Below are 24,631 nucleotides of genomic sequence, written 5' to 3'. Positions count from 1 at the left end.
ATGGACAAAAGTTTGAGCAAACTCCAAGAGATAGTGAAGGACAGGGAAGCCTGGTGTGCTGCAGTCCATGGGGTTGCAAAGAGTCAGATATGACTGAACAACTGAACAACAATAATAACAAGAGTTTTTATTTAAGTTTACATGGAATTATGAAATGGGGAAATAAATGGGAAAGGGTCTAGAGATAAACAACCCCATCTCCTATAAGGCAGACAATTCGGAAATATACAGTCTCAAGTATTATTATTAATAATTGATTAAACCTGATTGATTAAACTTAATCAATGAAGAAGTGGTGATAAAAAACTAAATAAACCTTCCAATCACTGCAAAAACTAAACACAGAAAACAAATGACAAATGACCATAAAAACAGAAAGACTCTTCGAAACCCCATGGACCATAGTCTGCCAGGCTCCTCTGTCCATGGGATTTCCCCAGCAAAAACACTGGAGTGAGTTGCCATGCCCTCCTCCAGAGGATCTTCCCAACCCAAGGACTGAACTCTTATGTCTCTTGCATTGGCAGGCAGATTCTTTACCACTCACACCACTTGGGAAACCCCTAAAAGAATATGAGTAAAAGCAAATATTAATTATAATACTAAAGTCAATGGCTTAAGCCTCTCTCTTAGAAAGACTGCCAGATTTGCTTTCAAGATATAAGTGCTATCATTTACAAGAGATAAGCAAAGTAAACAAAAAGAATGAAATAAGAGGATGGGCAAAAACTACCAATGACTGATGCTGAAACCAGCCACTTAGGGAAAGGAAAAAATCTATCTAGATTCTTGTTTCATATCAAACATCAAAAATAAAGTACAAAGAGAGTAAATTTAGGGGGAAGGCAAATCATTTAAAAACTAGAATAAAATACTATGTAGAAATAGTTTAATCAATATGGTTCAACACAAAATAATCTTCATATTATTTAACCTCTGTGGTTCTCTCCTGAATCTGTAATCAAATATGATTCAAGAAACATGTGCAAGCATATATCTATAATTACCTTGTAAATCTTGATAAAATTGGAGGCACTTTAAAAGTATCATAGTGTAATAATTAAATAAGTGTACATGAGAAGAAGACTGGGAGAAAACATCACCAAGTATTTAACAGCTCTCTACATGTGGAAGAAACTTTTAGGATTAGACAGGAAAAATTTGATGGATTTGATTAGATCAAATGAGAACATCTTCATGTTAAAAAAAGTAAAAGAGAAAGAATAAACTGAAAAAAGTATGTTTAGCAAATACGGCAGCCAAATATGAATTTAACCAAGACACTTTTTAGAAATAACTGACAAAATGATGGTCATCTGAATAGAAGAACAGGAGCACTCCAAAGAAGAGAAGTAAATAATGAAGGGGTGTTGAACTGCACCTGTGAAGAAAACTATTCTTTCCACTGAGTTTATAGGCATGTGGACCAGTGAGGGTTTGACAGAAGCAAAAAGCACATTGAGCTAGGACTTTGAGAAATTGAATGAAGGGGCCATTTACAAACGGTAGATGGTGTTTAAGAAAACAACAAAGGGACTTCCCTGGTGGCCCAGTGGCTAAGACTTCATGCTCCAAATGCAGGGGTCCCGAGTTCAGTCCCTGGTCAGGGAACTAGATCCCACATGCTGCAGCTAAAGATCCTGCATGCCACAATGAAAATCGAAGATCCTGCCTGATGCTGCTAAAACCCAGCACAGCCAAATAAATAAATTAAATATTAAAAAAAAAAAAAAAGAAAGAAAACAACAAGGCCCAGTGAGGTACTCTGGAGCTGGCATAAGCTGAAAGCTGTTACCAAGGCGTCCCTGTGGCTCAGGGGTAAAGAATCTGCCTGCCAAGTAGGAGATGCAGATGGTCTAATATTCAGATCTGGCATGGTTTTAACTTCTTCATGTTTGTCTGCATTCTTCACATTTTCCTGAATTTTGAGTTAGTGTTATCCTATTTGCAACAACCAAGAATCATGACATCTTTCAGTCCCAACTCTTATCCTGCAACAGGTGAGGTGACAGAAGCTCTGGGAGAGACCACAGACTTCCTAAGACCAAGGAGCCCGTCAGATGACAGAGCAGGAGTAAAGCCCTTGTCTTCTATCCTCAAGTGTCGGCTCTTCCCAACTTGGAACTTGAGATCCACCTAGAAGAGGAGTTGACCAACCCACAGAAAGGTCTGTCAACAAAAGCAGAGGTGCTCCAGCTGACCAGGGCATGCACCTGCAATGAAGGATGCTCCAGAAAAGCTGCGGATACCGTCTTGGGGCAGTCTGGCTGGGCGAGCAGAGACCCACCCTCCCCCAAGCCTCCCACATCACTGATATTCCCAATGCAGTAAGCTGACTACATACAAATGAGTTCTGTTCTGAGAGCGCATTCATAAGTCCAATTTGTTCATAAGTCCAACAAAGTTGGTCTAGGTACCTAACTAACACAATTGGCTGCATATTAATAGCAATGTACTATAATAGGTTTACAACACTTTTCACACAAATAATACATACATGAAAAAAACACCAAAAATAAACAAAACACTTTAAATCTTATGGTCCAGTGCCTTGAAAAGTACAGTAGGCCAGCTACATCACTACTGCTTTTACACTTGCTTCCAGACATGCTGGGCTTGAAATTAAGATACTACTGTCCTCTATACAGTCCTACACACTAAAGGACACACAAGCACAACCATTTGTAGAGATGCATGCACATGACAAAGTATGCCAGACACGTGAACTAACTCCCAGGATTGGACTTGGGAATACACATTTGCATCTTTGACAGTTCACAACTTAAAGGTTAATATGTAGGAGACTTACTGCATTCAGCAATATCTAAGCCCTGCTCCTGAGGATGGTTCAATGACACTTACTGGTTGAGTTGCTGCGTGTTCTTTGATGACACGCTTTGGGAAACAGGAAGTTATTACTTTGTGGGTCCAGTTTTCCAGACTTTTCTCGAGAGGAAGTCATAGAAGTTTCCTGCAAAACAATTTCCATTTTTTATTCAGAAAGTTAGAATAGAAAAAAAAAATTGAGATCTCAACACTGACCATGGAAATACTTGTCAGATGGTCTGTTTCTTCCTCTGTATTACAGGCTCTATGAAGGCAGGAATTTAGAATTACTGCCATCCATTAACTCATTGATATAGTAATTCATTTTGTCATCCACTAACTCATAGATATAATAATTCACTTAATAAAGAATATGAAATGAGTATCTTTATATTATGAAGAATACAAATTACAATAATGAATAGAAATTGCATAAATTTTGAACTAACACAATAAATGTTGAATGATGGAAACTTCCCTGGTGGTCCAGTGGTTGAGAATCTACCTTTCAATTCAGGGCACGCAGGTTTGATCCCTAATCGGGGAACTAAGATCCCACATGCTGCAAGGCAACTAAGCCCATGCATTGCAACTACTGAATCCAGGGACCCTGGAGCCAGGCCTCACACCTGGAGAGAAGTCTGTGCCTCAGTGAAAGGTCATCCAAGCTGAAACTAAGACCAGACACAGCCGGAAGTAAATAATTACATGTTGAGAGGTTACGTCAGCTATTACACGTCAGGTTCTGTTAGGCACTAGGAATATAGCTGTGACCAAGACAAAGGAGGACACTGATTTTGGAGAAAGGGCGTTTTCATGATGGAAGACCAACAGCAAACAAACAAAAAGTTGAAAAATAATAAGAGAGAATAACACGTGCTGTGAAGAAAAGAACTAGAGAGTGACACCAATGAGAGGCCGGGAGCTATGATTTGGAGAAGATGACCAAGTAAGTTCCGTTGTTCTGGCTCATCATAGGCACTTAGAAACAGTCACTGAATGAATGTTATATAAAGAGATTTCTCGATATTGAACCATCCTTGCATTCTTGAGTATATCACATTTTTCTTATACTGCTGATTTCTGCCTGTGAAGATTTCATTTAGGACTTGAAAAATCAATATTCTTAAGTTAAATTTAGTTATTATTCTGTTATTGTTTTTCTACTTTGCCATATTGATCAAATTTTACCTGCTTCTTTTTTATACTAATAATTCAGAAACTCTGTACTGAATCTAGAAGCAGTACGTACTAAACCACACACTTGAACTCATCTCTCTATCAGGCCAGTGATAAAAGAGAAAATAAATGACCCTTTCTCAGATAAGAGGAGAACTTGAAACAACTTTCACTCACTCCCCTCTCCTTACCCTGGTGTTTTAGAAACGGAGGACAGGGGGACAGAAGACTAGAGGCTGATAACGAGCATGATGCTATTAATTCTTTTACTTCTCTTTTCAGTACTATTTTTATATTGTTTTCCTATTGCATAACTTTATTGGCCACAATGATTGTGACTTAATTCTTGAGTTATGTTGGCTTTATTAGTCACGACCATAATCCTTAGGAGAGAAAGACAGAGAGTGTGTGTATGTTCTCTGAAAAACTATGCAGATGGAAAGCTCTCTGAATATTTGCATGTCTGAGAATGTCTTCCTGTGGTCATCACACTTGAGTGATTTGCTGAGTATAGGATTTTGGAATATTGGTTATTCTATCTAGAAACTTCAGCTGGCTCAAACCTGGGATTTAATGTCCTAGCCTAGAGCTTTGCTCAGGGTATCTGCCACCCTTTTCTGACAGGTCTATCTCATTCAAGGCCAGGACTGGCGGTGCTGATTTTCATGTGCCGAGTGCCTGCCGGCTTCCAGCACCTGGCGCACTTCCCGAGAGGAGGGAGGACCTGCTGCTCTTCCCCCTGTGCTCCACGTAGCCCATCTTCCCCTCCAGCCCCTGGCGCTGGAGGAGGCAGTTCAGCTGGCCTCTGCCACACTCAGTCCCCAGGCCAGTCCTTCCTGTGTGGTCAACGGCAGGCTAATGAGCCCTTCCCTCAATCAAATCTCACCTGCACCATGTCACGCAGAAAGTTCTCATGGCTTCCAGAATATGGTTTGCCCCTTTCCATGGCTTCCCATTCTGACACGCATTTCTCCCTGTTGGTACTTTTTTTTTTTTTTTGATAGAAATTTCTAAGAGGTGGGGGAGTTAATAAAGTGTACTCAGTAACCGTGTAACCATCTGGAGCCAGAAGTCTACTCACAACCTTTTTTTCTTATTAAAACTGTATCTAATTCTGACACAGAACTGCAAGAAGTTCCTGCAAGAAATTCCACATATCAATTCCTTTTAACTTGTCCACATCAATGTCCAAAACCAGAGAACTCATCTTCCTAGACATTCATTTTCCCTTTTTCAGCAGTAGATGGCACTATATTAACTTGAACAAAATTATCTTCTCTAACAAGGGTAGCCCAGGAAATGTGTTAAAGGAGAGAGATTATATAAGAGGGGACTTATATATATTTAAAGAGATTATTGGTCTTCCTCAGTGGCTCAGATGGTAGACTCTGCATGCCCAGTGCTGGGGTCCTGGGTTCAATCCCTGGGCAGGGAACTAGATCCCACATGCCTCAACTAAGAGTTCTCATGCCACAACTAAACATCCAGCATGTGGCAACTAAGACCCAGGGCAGTCAAACAAATAAATAAGTTTTCAAAAAAATATATTTATTGTTAAATTACTTTAATCCTCTTGACAAAGCCCCACATTCAAAACATTATATAGAACCTGCTTGACATAAAAAGCCAATTGATAGCAGAAAAATCATAGAAGTGGAGCATTTTTTTTTTTGGGGGGGGGGGGGTCCAGATTACCTAATGTCACATCCAGAAATGGCTGATGTCACATCCAGAAGTGTGTGCGAAGTTTCTTCAATTGTGTCCAACTCTTTGAGACCCCATGGACTGTAGCCCACCAGGCTCCTTTGTCCGTGGGATTCTCCAGGCAAAATACTGGAGTGGGTTGCCATGCCCTGCATCAGGGGATCTTCCTGACCCAGGGGATGAACCCACGTTTCTTGCGTCTCCTGCCTTGTCTGGGAGGTTCTTTACCACTAGTGCCACTGGGGCAGCCCAACCAGAAGAGGGAATCTTACAAGGCTTTGGGCCCTTAAAGAAATAGAGCCAAGACAGATCAACTGTCTTGGCTTCAGGAGCAGTAATCTCACTGTGCACAGACCAGCCATGGAGTCTCTTCTGTGGGCCAAGGCTTTCTAGGCCAGTCCTTCTTCACAACTCCATGTCCTGTGGCCAAAGCTGTCTCAGACATGAGACATGTGGCCTCTGCCATGAAGCCATCGTCTGAACACCTGGAGGCTTTGATAAGTTGCCTCTAACCAGGTGGCTGTCAACTCTTGGACAGTCATGAAGACTGAGGTGCTTCACTTTGACACCCTCTGCTATGAATCTGCTCTCTGGATGACTGCTACAGGGAAGAACAGAAATGTACCACCGTAAACAGAAGATAGCAATTTTCTATCAGATGTGTATGTAAGAAGCTACATAGTGGGACTTCCCTGGTGGTCTAGTGGTTAAGACTTCACTTTCCAATGCAGGGGATGCAGACTTGATCCCTGGTGGGGGAGCTAAGATCCCACATGCCTCATGGCCAAAAAACAAAGAAGTAAAACACAAACAATGTTGTAACAAATTTAATGAACACTGTAAAAATGGTCCACACCAAACTTCTAAAATGTGACACGAATGAACCCAACTATGAAACAGAAACAGAACCAGGGACATAAAGAATAGACTGGTGGTTACCAAGGGGGTGGGGCACAGGAGAGGGGTTGGGAGTTTGGGATTAGCAGATGCAAACTAGTATATATAGGATGGATAGACAAAAAGATCCTACGATATAGCACAGGGCACTGTATTCAATATCTTGTGATAAACTTTAATGGAAAAGATTATGAAAAAGAATGTGTATCTCTATCTATCTATATAACTGAGTAATTTTGCTGAACAGCAATAATTAACACAACACTGTAATTCAATTATACAAAACAAATACCAGTAAAATTTAAAACAATGGTCCACATCAAAAAATTTTGTCTTATTGTTCAGTCTCTAAGGTCGTGTCCAACTCTTTGTGACTGCATGTACTGCAGCACACCAGACTTCCCTGTCCTTCGCTATCTCCTGGAGTTTGTTCCAGTTCATGTCCATTGAGTCAGTGATGCCATCCAACCATCTCATCCTCAGCCACCCTCTTCTCCTCCTGCCTTCAGTCTTTCCCAGCATCAGGTCTTTTCCAATGAGTCAACTCTGCATCAGGTGGCCAGAGTATTGGAGCTTCAACTTCAGTATCAGTCTTTCCAACGAATATTCAGTGTTGAATCTTAACAAACAAAAGATTTATATGGCCCCTAAAAGCTCCAAAATAGAGGCAATGCACAAGTTCAATGGGAAGGAAAGCATGATAGCCCACTCCAGTATTCTTGCCTGGAGAATCCCACGGACAGAAGAGCCTGGCAGGCTAGAGTCCATGGAGTCGCATAGAACTGGACATGACTAAAGCGACTTAGCACGCACGTGGGAGGGCACAAGTTCTATGGACCTTATACTTTCCGGACATCAACAAGGATCCAGTGCTCACCCAGACTCTGGGATCATCTCAAGGTATATATTCACTCTTTTTAATTCATAAACCCTGAGCATAATGTTTCCCCCGCCAGAAAAGCACAGTGGGCCTAGAGCAGAAAAAAGGTCATGAGATGAGCAGCATTAAGCCTCTTGTGACCCTGGGCTGGTCAGTTAATCGTTTGTTCTCAGTGTCCTCTTTTGTAGGCTGAAGGGGTGAACTTAACGCTTCTATAATCACTTTCAGCTCTATACTTTTTAATGTAACAGATGATTATGTTTAAAGAGTCAAATGACTATTGTCCTCTCTGAAGTGATCACATGGCAGAAGGTCACTCACGAGGAGAAAATATCTTCCCTTGGTTCTTGAGGGAAGCCTGGCTAGTCTCCAGCAAGGATGTCCTGGGTGGAGTGGTGTCTCATCAAAGGAATCTCTGTAGGAGCCCCTGTGAATGCTTGCATAGTACAGCTCCCCCGTCAGTCCACAGAACAGAACTCTTCTGTTCTTGCTCCCAAGGTAGGGCTGCTCTTGAGGTCGAGGTTTGTCACTGAGGTCATAGGCTGGCAAAGTCATTTCCAGACACATTGCTCCTTGTTCTCATCAGAGGCTGTGACCCAGAGCCACAGTTCTGTGGGTGGTGTGCCCCATCATTACCTGGGTGGTAGTCTCTACAGGTATCTGTCCGCTTGGTGCCTGAGTGGGAAACAGGGTAGACTGACCAGGGAGCTCTCCTCAAGTAAGGACCAGTCATGTAACTGCTAGGGCTGAACAGTCAACCTCAAGAAATGGGAAAAGAAAAAAAAAAACACAAAAAAAACACAATCCACATGTAGCCAAGGAATAAACCCAGAACGAAGATGCAGAATTCTGCAGCATTTTGTACTACAAGCGACATTATTCTGGAATCTAAACTCCTCCCCAAAAGTTAGAAGGCTCTATTACTCTCTAAGAAGGGTTCATTTTGCATACAGACCCCCAACATTGCTGACACAGCTTGATGCTTCTGGAGTTTGGTGACTGTACTCCTCTTAAATACAAGCCTTCCCATTTTCTCTTTGAACTGAGATGCTATAGCTGTTCTAGTCTAAAGGAGCCACAAAATAGAATTCACTGCCCTCCTGGTCAAGACTTGTCTCCTGTGGTTGGGTTGATCACCCAGCAGTAGACTTGAACTTTAAGCCATAAAGATAAATAACTGTCCCCAGCAGATTGGTTCTGGGGTGGTCACGTCGTCATGTGGGATGCTGAGGCCACATGCATCCTGATATGGAGAGCAAGGGTGGAAACCAGAAACCTAGGAGTCCTCCAAAAGTCCTCCTTCTCCTGTGGTCCCTCCATGACCACAGCCACCAAGTCCTTATAATTCTATCTTCTCAAATTTCCCTATTCTTGCTGCTTATGTTCTAGTTCATAGTATTCCTTTTAGATTAGACTATTACAGTGGCCTGTGGGGTCTAGGAAAAGTATTCTTAAGAAAATTTTTAACACATGGCCTGGTACAACTGGATAGCCACATGTAAATGAATGAAGTTGAGCCCCTTCCTCACACCATATACAACAATTAACTCAAAATAAATCACAGACCTACAAGTAAGAGCTACAACTATAAAACTCTTAGAAAAAATATAGGAGTACATATTGATGAGACTATTTCTCTAGAATCTTGGGCTAGAGAAAGACTTGGTTGATATGATATCAAAAGCACGAGTGACAAAAGAAAATATAGGTAAATGGACTTTGAAATTAAAAACCATTGTGCCTTAAGAGATACCATCAAGAAAGTGAAAAGACAAACCACAGAATTGAAGAAAATTTTACAGTTGAAGAATTGAAGGACACTTTACAGTTGAAGAATATTTTATAATTCATATATATGATAAGAGACTTGCATCAAGAATATATAGAGTTTTACAATTCCATTATAGAAAGACAGATAATCCAATTTTTAAATGGACAAAGAATCTGATTTTGTATCTTCTCAAAGATATACAAGATGCCAAAAGACATAAGAAAACATAGTGAACACCATTAGCCATCAAGGAAATGTGAATCAAAACCACAATGAAATGCCATTTTACACCAGCTAGGATGGCTACCATCACACTTGCTTAACATCCACTAATATATGAAGGATTTAGAAAAATTAGAACCCTCGTACATTGCTGGTAGAAATGTATAATGATGCAGATGCTTCGGAAACAGCTTGGCAGTCCTACAAAAAGTTAAATATACAGCTACCAGGTGATATAGCAATTCCAATCTTAGGTATATACTCAAGAGAAAGGAAAATACACATCCACACAAAAACTTGTGCACAAATATTTAAAGTAGCATTATACATTATAGCCTCAAAGTAGAAAAAACCCAAGCGCCCATAAGCGAATGAAAAGGTGAATAAAATGTGATATATCTATACAGTGGAATATTATTTGGCGATAAAAAGGAATGAGGTACTAATATATTCTGCAAGCATAGATTCCTGAAAACATTACTCTAAGTGCAAAAAGTCAGTGACAAAAGACCACATATTATACAATTCCATGTATAGTAAATGTCCAAAATAGGCAAATCTATAGAGACAGAAAATAGATTAGCAGAGGGTTATGGATGGAGCAGTAGTGTGGTGAGGAGGTGGGAATGAGGAATGACTGCTAATGGCTATTAGATGGTTTTAGGGGTGATGAAAACATTCTAAAATCAGATAGTGGTGGGACCTCCCTGGAAGTCCAGTGGTTAAGAATCTGCCTTGCAATGCAAGGGACATGGCTCAATCCCTGATCAGGCAACTAAGATCCCACATGCTGCAGAGCAATAAGCCTGCACACCACAACTAGAGTCCTCTTGCTTTAACCAAAGACTCCACATGATGCAGTGAAAAGCTATGGTGCCGCAACAAAGATCCCTTAGTGCTGCAACTAAGACCAGACACAGTCTGATAAATAATGAAATCAGAGTGAAGGTTACACCACTCTGAAAATACACTAAAACCCACTGGACACTCCCACCACGTGCGTGCTCAGTCCTGTCTGACTCTTTGTGACCCCAGACCATCAGGCTTTTCTGTCCGTGGGATTTCCCAGTCAAGAATACTGAAGTGGGTTGCCATTTCCTTCTCCAGGGGCTCTTCCCACCCCAGGGATCGAACTTGAATCTCCTCCATCTCCTGCATTGGCAGGCAGATTCTTTCCCACTGCACTACCTGGGAAGCAAAAACCACTTAATAGTACACTTTAAGTAAGTGAACCATATAGTGTGTGAATTATATCTTATCAAAACCATTTAAAATGGGATATTCACCTATTCATTCATTGACTCACAAGTTCCCTGTCCCCAAGCTGCACTTTGATGCTTCTGCACTCAGCTGACATGATTTTACAAAAATGCAGATGGTACTCTCGCAACTTCCTAATTAAACCTATGATGATTCAAGATCAAATTCAAACTCCTTGGCATATCATTGTAGGTCCTTCCTTCTCTAATACTATCCAAACTGACTCAAGCCTCCATTTGCACCCAGTTATACTTCCTATCTGTGGGCCCTCATGTGTCCTGTCCTATCTATTCCATTACCCATCTTGACTCTTCTTTATTCTTCAAGAATCAATATAGATGTCACTATCCTTGTAGTGATGTTTCCATGCAAAATAGCTGCCCCTGAGACAATAATGGGCTTTCTTTCCCAATAACAGTCAAGGAAGGCTTAAATGTAAAGAGGCATTGAGATGGTTGTCTACGTTTTGTTTTTTTTTTTTTCAATTGGAATATAGTTGATTTATAACATTGTTGTGCTAATTTCTGCTTGCAGTAAAGACAATCAACCATCCATATACATATATCCCCTCTGTGTCACCACAGGGCACTGCATGCATACTATACAGTATGTTCTCATTAGTTATCTATTTTATACCCAGTAGTGTATGCATGTCAGTCTAAGTCTACAAAGTCATCCCGCTAAGACCATCCCTTCATTACTCTTCTTCTCAACTATTCTTACATGTTTGTTTTTCCGAACACATCATCAAATTATATTGTGTGGTTTAAAAAATATTGTTCTTACTAATTTTGAGAGAACAACCCTAAATCTAAAAATAACTCCAGGGAATACCACTTTTCTAAAAAGCGACTATTTTTCTCCAAAAACAGAGTCTGTATTTCTAATTGTCTAATAGAAATGCCCCTCAATGGAACTTTTATCATATTATGTAACAATGGGATTTTTGGAAAGATGAAATAATATATGCAAAGTACCTGGTTCATTGACCAGCAAGAACCCTGAGAAACCAATTAGTTACAAGAGTGTCAATCTATCTCTCAAATATTTTTCAATTCCATTGTTTCCTTTTAATAGTCTAGAAATGTATTATAGTAAATAATATGGCAAAATACACAAAGGTGTGTGTACAAAGATCTTTATCACCATATTATTTGCAATAGAAAACATGAGGGGAAATGTTCCATGATGGGGAAGTGATTGAAGATGGTACAGCAGGTTCATCAGTACCATTTTTCTAGATTCCATATATGAGTTAATATAAGATACCTATTTTTCTCTTTCAAGTGAACATTTCAACTGAACATTTGTGCACTTACTTCATTCTGTATGACAGGCTATAGGTTCATCCACCTCCCTAGAACTGATTCAAATTCATTATTTTTTATGGCTGAGTAATATTCCATTGCCTGGAGAATCTCATAGACAGAAGAGCCTGGAGGGCTGCACTCCATGGGGTCGCAGAGTCGGGCACACCTGGATGATTAACACTTACTTACTTACTAATATTCCATTGCATATATATACCACATCTTCTTTATCCATTCATCTGTCAATGGACATCTAGGTTGCTTTCAAATGGAGACATGGATGTACAGAATGGATTTGTGGAAACAGTCAGGGAGGGAGAGAGTGGGATGAATGGAGAAAGTAGCATCAACATATATACACTATCATGTGTAAATGGCTAGCTGGTGAGAAGTTGCCGTATAACACAGGGAACCCAGTCTGGTGCACTATGATGACTTAGAGGAATAGGATGGTTGTGGGGGAGGGAAGGGAGGCTCAATAGGGAGGGAATATATGTATAATTATGGCTGATTCATGTTGTTGTATGGCAGAAACCAACACAATATTGTAAATTTTTTTTTTAATAAAGGTAAATAAAAAGGTGTTATAACAGGAGGTTTCTGTTTCTGGAAGTAGGATGGATTTGTTACTTTGATCCCTCTGCTTACAACAAATAAAAGTGTTGGATGGAAATGTAAAGGTATCAATGAAATAGCAAATGAGTAAGAAATTCTCGAAGGCTAAAACGTAAATAAATTCTGCACCAAAACTTTCCCAAGAAGTAAGCAGATCCCTGAAGCTGGCTGTTGCCCTGAATCATTTTATGAACTGACTGAATGTAAACTTCATCTTCTATAGCTTTATGGTTATTAGGAGCAGACAGGAAGTCCTAGTTCCTTCTCAAGATGAGAAGTTTAATAGGATTCTCCTCTTACATAGAGGGAGCCCCAAAGGATTTTAACCTCATTTTAAATGTGAACTGGAAGTAAATCCATCCCACCCTCAGGAACTGCATGAAAATTGTCAGTCTGGAAATGGCCCTAAATGGAAGGGGGGAAAGCCTTTCCGATTTGCTGGGGAATAATAATTACCAGATGGCCCTCACAAGAGTTGGCAACTCTAATTCATACCACATGGATGTCTTTAAAAACCTCTAGATGAGAATTTAGTTTAAAATGGTTCCAGGCTAGTAGTGTCCCAACCACCTGGTGGAAGCAAATTCTAATCTTCTCTGGGGAAACGAACCAGCTTTGACTTAAGTCACTGAGACTCCAGCAGAAAAAGTGACAGGTCTTATGAGATTTCAGAGAAAAAAGTAAAAATAAATTTTTTTAAATGTAAAATACACATTGGAACAAGGCACCATGAGACAGAACCAGAAGTAGCAACACACATCAAAATCAGACCTGAAAAGACTTCAAATGGTGGGAATATCAGATGCAGAATTAAAAATAAATATATGTAATATTTTGAGGAAATAAAAGAAGTGACTGAAAATTTTGAGAAACTATGAAAATTTGAGCAGATCTGAAAAAGAACTAAGAAAGTTAAAAATAAAATTAATAATATTAAGAAATAAGTAAAAAATTTAAATAGTAGGTTGGATGACACTGATGGGAAGATCAAAGAAATGAAATATGGATCAGAAAAAACACTACCCAGATGGCAGCAAAAAGAGGTGAAAAATATGAAAAAGAGATTAAGAAATATTAAGACAGAGTGAGAAAGCATAACATCTAATCCAAGTTCCAGAAAGAGGGAATAGAAATCAATGGAAGAGACACACTGCATGTGATAATCTTTCCAGTCCTGATGAAAGATATCAACCCACAGATCAATGAAACCCAATGAATCTCAAATAAGATGAAAAATGAGAAATGCATACTTAGTTCCTAGTGAAACTACTTAACATCAAAATACATTAAAGGTTTCTCTGGAGAGAAAAGACAATCTTTGAGCAAGCAACAATTAAACTTAAAACTCACAGTTCAACTGCAATTATCTATGTCCAATGACAGTGAAATAATTAATTCACTGTGTCAAGAGAAAATAACCATCAACATAAAATTGTACACCAGCTAAAATACCTTTAAAGAATGACTAAAGTAAAGGTCTTCTCATATAGAAAATCTGAGGAAATTTGCCACCAGTGTATTCTCACTAAGAAAATCCCCCCAAAAAATGTTTTAGGGGGAAGCAAAGTGATCCCAGATTGAAAGCCTGTAGTACAAAGAATGGTGCTAACAGGAAAGAGTAAATATTTGGGTAAATCTAAACAAAAATATGACTTTGAAATAATAATACCTGTGGCTTTATAAATTAAAATAGAGCAAATCACCTGAAAACTATATAAGCCAGGAAAGAATGCTTTTGGAATGAAAATGTTCAATGACTTTTGTATTGTTCAGAAAGGAGGGCAATTAGCCAATAAGAGGAAATATAAAACATAAAGATCAGAAAAGAGGAAAAAACCATCCTCATTTGTAGATGGCATGATTGTCTATGCTGAAAATCCTTAGTCATCTACAAAAATAATTCCTAGAAATATGAGTTTAGCACTTCATAGGATACAAAATAAACATACAAAAATCAATAGCATTTCTATCTACTAACAATGAATATGTGGACACCAAAATTAAAATGTGTACCCATTGCAATCACTCAAAAATAAATACATTAGGTATAAATGCAACAAAATATGTATAGGACTTGTATGGTGCAAACCTCAAAATACTAATGAAATAAGTCAAAGTGAAAAAGTGAAAGTGTTAGTCACTCAGTCATGTTCAACTCTTTGCAACCCCATGGATTGGGGCCCACCAGGCTCCTCTATCCATAGGATTTCCCAGGCAAGAATACAGAAGTGGGTTGCCATTTCCTTCTCCAGGGGATCTTCTCAACTCAGGGATCGAACCCATGACTCCTGCCTCATCTCCTGCATTGTAGGCAGATTTTCTACCAGTGAGCTACTCTACTCAAGGCACTGTGAGGGCCTAAATGGGAAGGAATCCAAAAGAGAATAAATATATGTACACACATAACTGATTCACTTTTCTGTACAGCAGGAAACTAACACAGCATTGTAAAGTAACTATACTCCAATAAAATATTTTTTTAAAAAGTAGAACTGAGATTTCCAGTTCTAAGACACAATAGGGTCAACTCACTTTCCTCCTCCCTTAGAAATACAACTAAATGCCCTGAAAACTATTCAACAGACAATAAAAAGATTCTGAATGCCAGCAAGAAGAGGTTAACTGGCAAGAGACCCCGGGACTTACTGAATGATAATATCATGAATTCTTTGTGCCATCTCATTAAGTACTATATACCCAGTGGAGAAGATTATTCCAGTATTCTTGCCTGGAGAAACCCATGGACAGAGGAGCCTGATGGGCTGCAGTCCCTGGGGTTGCAAAGAGGCAGACATGACTGAGTGACTGAACAACAATTATATGCCCAGACCAAGTGCTGGAGACCTGCAACCCAGAACGGCCAGTAAGCAGACAAGAAACAAGGAAACAAACAACAGTGCTCTCTCTGGTCTTTCAAAAGACCAGGAAATGGGAGACACCAATACCAGCACCTAGCAAAATCCCCAGCCCCTGCCCGACAACCAGGGAACTAACAGGAGGTGTGACCTGCCTGCTGTGGCAGGCCCAGCCCCGGTCCTACAGCTCGGGCATCACTGGCAGGTGGTCTGATCTACCTGCAGCAGTGGCAGCAGCCAAGCCCCAGGCCGACCCAGCCCCCACTCTATTACTGGGCACAAGCAAGAGTCGACCCATCTACTGGGGCAGGATCAGCTGCGTGTTTCATTTTCCTGCCCTCCACCGGGTGGCCAAAGAGATCCGGGCCCAGCAGCTTCTGCACATCCCCACCCTGAGTGGCAGATGGTCACCAGTGACACCAGGCAGGCCAGAGAGGCTGAGCTGCAGGGAGTAAGGGAGAAATCTAGCTGTGCCAGAAAAATGAAGCAGACCAGAATAGCATTGCAAGGGCTCTGAAAACTAAAATGTCATTACTACAAAAGCCCACAAGAGGAGTACAGAACTATATGCTATAACGGCAGATTTAAACCAGATCAAGAGACCCCCTCCCAACATAATCATGAAAATGTCCAAGATACAATCAAAAGTCATTTCTAACATCAAGAACCAGGAAAGACATGATTTGAATAAGAAAAGACAATCACCAATGCCAGTACCAAGATGAATCAAATGTCATAATTACCTAATGAGGATTATAAAGCAGTCATTGTAAAAATGCTTCAACCATCATTGACAAATTCTCTTGATACCAATGAAAAACTGAGAAACATCAACCAAGAACTAGAATTTTTTTTAAAGAAACAAATGGAGGTTAGAGAACTGAATGCAAGAAACTCAGAAAATTAGCACCAAGATACCTCATAATTAAACTTCTGCAAACCTGAAGACAAAGAAAGAAGTTCTTAAAAAAAAAAGAGACAGAGAAATGATACACTACTCCCTCCCCCCAAAAAGACCAAGTCAAAAGACAGGTTTCACATCTGAAAACACAGAAAGTAACAGAAAAGGAAACAATATTTTTCAAGAGCAGAAAAATTCATGCCAACTATAAATCCCATATTCATCGAGATGAAAGACCCTTCAGAAATGAAGTGGAAATAAAGATATTCTCAGAGGTAGGAAAAACTGAAAGAATGTGTAGCTAGATGTACCCTTAAAGAACGGTTCAGAGAAGCTATCCAAATAAAAAGAAAATAATAAAACAGCTGAAAACTTCAGATAGGAAAGAATAGCAGAAGGGTAAAAGGGTTAGTCACTCAGTGTCCAGCTCTTTGTGACCCCATGGACTCATGGAGGAGCTCACCAGGCTCCTCTGTCCATGGAATTCTCCAAGCGAGAATACTGGAGTGGGTTGCCATTCCCTTCTCCAGGGGATCTTCCCAACCCTGGGATTGAACCTGGGTCTCCTGCATTGCAGGCAGATTCTTTACTGTTTGAGCCACCAAGGAAGCCAAGGAGTAAACACAATAGATTAGTTTTTCTCTTCATGAGTCTCTTTAACCATATTTTATGGTTGAAGCAAAAGTTATAATGTCATCTGATGAGGCACTCAATGGATGTAGAGGAAATATTTAAGACAAGGGAGAGTGAAAGTGAAAGTGAAGTCGTGTCCGACCTCATGGACTGTAGCCTACCAGGCTCCTCAGTCCATGAGGGAGAGTAAAGGAGTATAAATGAAGTCAGTTTTCTACACTTCACTCAAAATAGGAAAATGTTTTTACCAATATGGTAATATCCAATACATATGCAATATGATAATATTGTAATATTGATAATATAGCAACCACAATGAAAATTATAGAGATATACTGAAGAATTTTATAAATAAATCAAAATAGAACCCTGAAAAATGTGCAAGTAATCCACAGGAGGGCAAAAGAAAAGCAACGAAGGAACAAAAAAAATACAGTAAGTCCTTTACCTACAAATGAGTTCCATTCTGAGAGCGTGTTCATAGGTACAATTTGCTCATGAGTTCAACAAAGTTAGCCTAAGTACCCAACTAACACAGTCAGCTATATAGTACTGTACTGTAATAGGGTTATAATACTTTTCACCCAAATAATACATTCAAAAACAAAACAAAAAATAAACCATTTAAAATCTTACAGTATAGTACCTTGAGAAGTACGGGAGTACAGTACAACAGCGGGCACACAGGGGCTGGCATCGAGTGAACAGGCAAGAAGAGTTACTGACCGGAGGAGGGAGAGGAGGTGGGAGATGGTGGAGCGGAAGGGTCGTCAGCAGCAGGAGAAAGAGGGCAAGCTGAGATGTCATTCACACCTGATGTTGATGACATAGGTTCTGGTAACTTGTTGGATTAAATTCTATTACGCTCTTGCTTCCAGACATCCTGGGCTTGAAATAAAGATCCTGCACTACTGTTCTCTACATAGTCAGTTCAGTTGCTCAGTCGTGTCCGACCCTTTGCGACCCCATGGACTGCAGCACGCCAGGCTTCCCTGTTCATCACCAACTCCCAGAGTTTACTCAAACTCATGTCCGTTGAGTCGGTGATGCCACCCACATAGACTGTACAGTAAATTGCACACAAGCACAACCACTTGCAGAGGATGCACGCATGTGACAGCGTACGCCAGATACGCCAGAACGTATGCAATGGGACATGAGCATGTACGTTTGCATCTTCGAAAGTTCACAAGTTGAAGGTTCGTATGTGAAGGGGGACAGTAAGGCGACTTACTGTCATAAAGTGGCAGACTTAAGGCCTAACACATTTACCACGGAGCCACCTGGGAATCCCAGTAACCAGGGGGCTGAATACAAAGAATAAGGAGAAGCTTCAGGTGGTTTGAAATGTACATATGAAGAGCCATACTGAAAACAGAGTAGGCGGGCTTCCCTGGTGGTCCAGTGGTTAAGACTTTGCCTTCCAGTGCAGGGCATGTGGGTTTGATCCCTGGTTGGGAAGAAGGGGACGACAGAGGATGAGGTGGTTGGATGGCATCACTGACTCAGTGGACATGAATTTGAGCAAGCTCCGGGAGTTGGTGATGGACAGGGAAGCCTGGCTTGCTGCAGTCCATGATTGAGTGACTGAATTGACTGGCAAACTATGATTCTACCTGGCCCATGGCCAAAACAAACAAACAAACAAACATAAAACAGAAGCAATGTTGTAACGAATTCATAAAGACTTTTAAAAAATGATCCACATTAAAAAAAAATCTTTTTAAAAGAAAAAAAAAGAAAGAACACAGAATAGAAAAGGTAGATGGTTTACTGCTACTTCACAATAGCCCTTCTTCTCTTGCTTTTCTTTCCACCAAACCCCTTTTCCCTAACCAAATGCTGTCCTGTCAGAACTAATGAAACTCAAAAGACCAGCTTCCAGGCAAATAGCTCCAGATGTCTTTGACAACAGGAACAGCGACCAGAAATCACGTGAAGTTTTGGAGACAGCAAGTGCCCCAAACCCTACCTGTGGGCCGCCCCTCCTGCTTCCTGCACGTGGACCACCTAGGCTCCCTCCCCATCCTCCCGCCACACTGGGGATGCGGCTGGCTCCGTGGGAGTCCTGGAGCCCCGAGCATCCCTCCCAGGGGCTGCTCCCAGTCTCCACAAGCTGCTCTTCTGTGGCAGGAAGGGGCAGGCGGCCAGAGGATTGGGTTTCCCACTTGCCAAGGAAGCCTGGGCCTCAAAGCCACAGGCTGAGCAGGCTCGCAGGCAGCTAAATGAAGGGACCCATCTGCTCCCAGAGGGCCCTGACCGCCCTCTCTCCACCCGACAGCACATGCCAGAGACTGAGACGGCTGCTCCGACCTCAGTCCCTCCTGAGTCACTCTGCGTGAGTGGTGACTTGCCCTAACCAGTAATTTGAATTCATAAAGAGAAGCAGGGTCTTCCACAAAACGAAGACTGTTCCCATGTGGATCAAAGCAGCCTGAGTCCTCTTAAGAAGGCGGCCCCAGAGGGAGGACCTGCCCCAGGTCTGATCTAATCTGCTGTTACCCTATTCCCAGAAGGAGTGTCCAGTGACTCCAGACCCCAGCCAGTGGGAATGCCCAAAGCAATGTCCAATGTAAACCTATGGGTTGGCTCAAAAAAAAAAAAAAACCAACGCAAGCTCAGGCTATGTCAATAGACACTCGACGTCAAGGGTGGCCTCATTATGTTCATTTATGCAACCATTCTTTCCACAAATATTTATAGAGTGACTACCATGTGCCAGTACCCAATCACAGCCAGTGCCATGAAGAGCACCAGCTCTCAGACGGATAAACACTGCTTCAGGCCTCTTTGGTGATCTGCTAATACTTAGCTAGAGAGAAACTGAGAAACAAATGAGGTGGGAGGGGTCAGACTGCATCCAGAGACCTTTGTGTCCCCAGCCCCATAATCTCTCTCTCCTGGATCTAATCCAATCAAGAGCAAATATTACCACTCTGTGTACAGTCTGAGGCTGGGGAGGTGCCAGGGTGGTTACTTCCTAGATTAGAGAATTTCAGGTGTCCACGTGCTTGCAGGTAAGACCTCTTGTGGTACTGGGCAGTGTAGGGGGTAGAAGGAGAAAGAGGAGCATGGCCAGGAGCCAAGAGCCAGGGCCCCCACATCCCAGGGCAGAACACTGAGAAATCCAATAGCAGGGACTGCTTTGGTGGTCCAGTGGCTAAGACTGTGCTCTCAATGCAGGGGGCCTGGGTTTGATCCCTGGTCAGGGAACTAGATCCCCACATGCCATAACTATAAGACCCTATGTGCCCCAACTAAGACCTGGAGCAGCCAAATAAAACAATATTTTTAAAAAAGGGAGAGAGAGAAAGAAATCCAAGAACTTACTTGACCTTGGTTGTCCAAGTACTTGTGTTTGTCAAGGGAGAAGGACAGAACATGTATCTTAAAAAATATTTTACCTTGATTTATAACTTTAAGGTTCTTAATTTCAAAAAAATTTTTACTGGAGTATAGCTGTTTTACAATGCTGTGTCATTTTCTGCTGTACAAAAAAGTGAATCAGCTGTACGTTCACATTTTGTTGTTCAGTTGCTAATCATGTCCGAACCTTTTCGACCCCTTGGACTACAGCATGTCAGGCTCCGCCTCCTTCAATATCTCCAGGAGTCTGCTCAAATTCATGTCCATATGGATTTCCTTTTTGGGATTTCCTTTCCATTTAGGTCACCACAGAGCACTGAATAGTGCTTCCTGTGCCATACGGGAGGTTCTCATTAGTTAGTTATCTATTTTATACGTAGTATCAGTAGTGTATATATGTCAATCCCAATCTCTCAATGCATTCCATATTCTACTTAAAGGGTATTAAAAAATACTCTTTCAATTTGGAAAAAGACAGTGGGTGTGGAGTAGCCGAGGAGTCTGTGCGTTCCTTCCTTTGAAAAGTCTAGGTCTATGAAATGTTTGCACCTTGTTTTATGTCCTCTGATATGTCTTAGTGTGTCCTAGTTTATAGTCCATGGGAACTTGAATAGAATTTGTATGCTACTGTTGTGTGAAAATTGTATAAATCTTAATTATGTTGAACTGGTTCAGGGTGATTTTCAGTTCTACCATATCCTTCTACTTTTCTGTATATTCATTCTATTGATTTTTCAGAGTTTGATACTGAAACCCCAATTGCTGCTGCTGCTAAGTCGCTTCAGTCCTGTCCGACTGTGTGTGACGCCGTAGATGGTAGCCCACCAGGCTCCCCCGTCCCTGGGATTCTTCAGGCAAGAACATTGGAGTGGGTTGCCATTTCCTTCCCCAATGCGTGAAAGTGAAAAGTGAAAGTGAAGTCAGTCATGTCCGACCCTTAGTGACCCCATGGACTGCAGCTTACCAGGCTCCTCCGTCCATGGGGTTTTCCAAGCAAGAGTACTGGAGTGGGTTGCCATTTCCTTCTCCGGAAACCCCAGCTAAAAATCTTAATTTATCTACTTAAAAAAATAATTGCAATATATAGTAGGACTATGTGTAACTTTGTTCTGTATTTTCCAAGTCTCTTTTAAATGTGTTACCATACTTTCATAATTTAAAAAATAAGAAAGAGAGGAAAAAAAAGACATGTTCTTAGTCCAAACTGAGATGTTATGTAAGTAATATGCCTGGTTTCAAAAGATTTAGTACAAAAAAAGAGATGTAAAATACTTTGACCATTATTTGATAATAATTTTATATTAATGAAATAATGTTTTGGATATATTGGATTAAATAAAATATGTATTAAAGTTTTTTTTAAAGAAAAATCCATAAAAAATAATAAAAAATAAAGTCCAGGCCTGATACACTGAGTTTCTATTTACTAGGTTGGGGAATCTGACTTTGAACACTCTTCCCCAGGGCTCTGGATGCTACCCTGAAAAAGAAGTCCCTTTGGACCCTCAACGCACAGCACAGATCCAAATGTCTGCTTCAGATTCTACATGTCCCCTGCCCAGCTCTGGCACATCCCTGGGCGGTGACTGACTTAGTCCCGGTCGTGCCAAACACAACACATCCAATAAGGCTTTTATTCCTTTTTTCAGTTGGCTGTTTATCTAACTTCCTCTTTTTTAATTTTCATATTAGGCGTTTCTAGAGACAGGCATGATGTCATAGGGCCTCTTTCCAGACGTTATTTTGAAATCAGTGTAACCATGGCATTGCTGGAGGCTGAGGAGTCCCCCTGGGCCAAGGGAGTCACGCCTGGGTGCAGGGCAGGGCAGGAGCCAGGACGGGGAGTGGTGAGTCCCTGCGAGGAGGGACAGGGCGGGGGTGCTCCTGAGGACACAGAGGCTCCTCCAGAAAAGGACACCGGGACCAGCTGTCAACTTGGACCTTCCTGCCCTGGCACTTTTGACACAGGACGGTGGCTCAGATGTTAAAGAATCTGCCTGCAATGCAGGAGACGTGGGTTTGATCCCTGGGTGGGGAGGATTCCCTGGAGGAGCAAATGGCAACTCACTCCAGTATCCTTTCCTGGAGAATCCCATGGACAGAGGAGGCTACAGTTCATCCGGTTGCAAAAAAGTCTGACACAGTTTAGTGACTAAAAAACAACAATAACAACAATGTGCACCGCATGGTGGATTTTCTTGTGTAAATACTTATAACTGTGTCTTCATAAAACTCCTCTGAGGTGTGTGTCATTACTAAAAGTCTCCATCTCAGAGATGAGCAAACGGACACCCAAAAAGTTACGGCAATCAATAAGGACCTACTGTGTAGCACAGGGAACTCTTTCTCAATATTATGTAACAACCTAAATGGGAAAAGAATTTGCAAACGAATAGATACATGTATAGGGGCTTCCCAGGTGGCACTCCTGGTAAAAGAATCCACCTGCCAACGCAGGTAACATAAGAGACACAGGTTTGATCCTTGAGTCACGAAGATCCCCTGGAAAAGAAAATGGCAACCCATCCCAGTATTCTTGCCTAGAGAATCCTATGGACAGAGGACCCCAGCAGGCTCCAGTCCACAGGACTGTAAAGAGTAGGACACAAGTGAAGAGACTTAGCACACAGATACATCTGTATGTGTAATCACTTTGCTGTAAATCTGACACTATCAATATCATGACACTGTTTATCAACTATCTGCTTAGTTGCTCAGTCATGTCTGACTCTTTGCAACCCCCTGGACTGAAGTCTGCCAGTCTCCTCTGTCCAAGGTGATTCTCCAGGCAAGAATACTGGAGTGGATTGCCATGCCCTCCTCCAGTTTATCAACTATACTTCTATATAAAAGATAAAGTGAATTTTCCAGGAAAACACAGTTTACTAATTGGGAAAGTTGGACTCAAATCCAAGCAATCAGACTAATGAGCCCACACCTCCAGCCCCTAGGCCGTACTTCACCCCACTGCCCCTGAAATACAAATGCTGCTGTGATCTCCTTCTTCCCTGGAAAGGGTCAGTGAGATAGAACTGTGAAAACACTGTCTAAACCAAAGTATTTAGTGCACACGTGACTCACAGAGAGATGAGAAGGTGAGGCTTGCCCCAGACGCCTTGCCAGTCTCCTGCCCTCTGCCTGTTCATCTGGCCTCCCCGGGTCTCCAGCATCCTGCCGCTAGACAGGTGCCCAGAACATAGCTCCAGACGCACCATTCTGTGCACGGAGCCCATACATCAGCACTGGGGCCTCCTCACTGCTGCATCTCTGCTCATGCCATTCCCTCCGCCTGGGAGTCTCTCCCACCCACCCCTGCGTTGTCAAATCCTATGTCCTTCTGATGGCATCTCACCTTTTACTGGTCATTTTTGCAGCTCTGAATATTTCCCATCTTAGAACACACCATCTTCCTTTCCTGGGATTGGTCAGGACAGAACTTGCAGTTAAGCTTGCCACCTTTCATCCTCCCATGGACAAATCGTGCTGCCTTTGCCTTGAAAGTAAATACCTACCCTGGCCATCCACAGTACCACTGCCATGACCCTCTCAGTAAAACCACATCACTTCTGGCTTGGGTTATGGTCGTAGCTCTGCTCACTGGCCTCCCTAGGCTCCACTCCCTGCTTGGGAGCCAGAGTGCTTGTTAAAATTATTGAGGTGGCTCAGTTGGTAAAGAATCCTCCTGCAAGAGACCACTTGCAATGCAGGAGATGCAGGTTCGATCCTGGGATTGGGAATATCCCCTGGAGAAGGAAATGGCAACCCACTCCAGTATTCTTGCCTGGGAAATTCCACGGACAAAGGAGCCTGGTGGGCTACAGTCCCTGGGGTTGCAAAGAGTTGGATATGACTTAGCAATTAAACCACCAGCACCCCTGCTCCATCTTCCCATGTTTTCCCATCCTTCTGAGAGTAAAGCTCTGTGTCTGGTGGAAACTGGCTCCCGCCCTGACTCCATCCTCCCCACTCCCCTCTTCCCTGGATACCCTGTGCACACTCTCCTCTTCCTGTCTTTGCACATGCTGTTCCCTCTGCCTGGATGCTCTTCCCCTAGATGTTCACATGACTCACTTCTCTGCTCTCTTCATTCAGGTCCTGAATGTCCCTTCTTTAGAGAAGCCTTCATGATCACCTTTCCAGAAAGGGCAGGGACCCCTCCTCATCTCCCTCTCTATCCCTTTATTCTGCTTAATATTCCTTCACTATTGAGTA

The 24,631-nt window shown here is 41.7% G+C and overlaps 1 protein-coding gene across 2 annotated transcripts in view; it reads right to left on the bottom strand.

Moving 5' to 3' along the window:
• Positions 1 to 24,631, bottom strand: part of IL16 (interleukin 16) — a 122,947-nt gene that overhangs the window by 53,111 nt on the left and 45,205 nt on the right. For both annotated transcript variants that reach the window (XM_061158856.1, XM_061158855.1), the window contains one exon: positions 2,863 to 2,971. In XM_061158856.1, the coding sequence (XP_061014839.1) occupies positions 2,863 to 2,971 (109 nt within the window). The remainder of the gene's footprint in view (positions 1 to 2,862; positions 2,972 to 24,631) is intronic.

This window comes from Dama dama, chromosome 13, assembly GCF_033118175.1.
Source record: "Dama dama isolate Ldn47 chromosome 13, ASM3311817v1, whole genome shotgun sequence".
NCBI lineage: Eukaryota > Metazoa > Chordata > Mammalia > Artiodactyla > Cervidae > Dama > Dama dama.
Note: the sequence above shows the minus strand (reverse complement) of the source record. Positions and strands in the feature narration are given on the sequence as shown.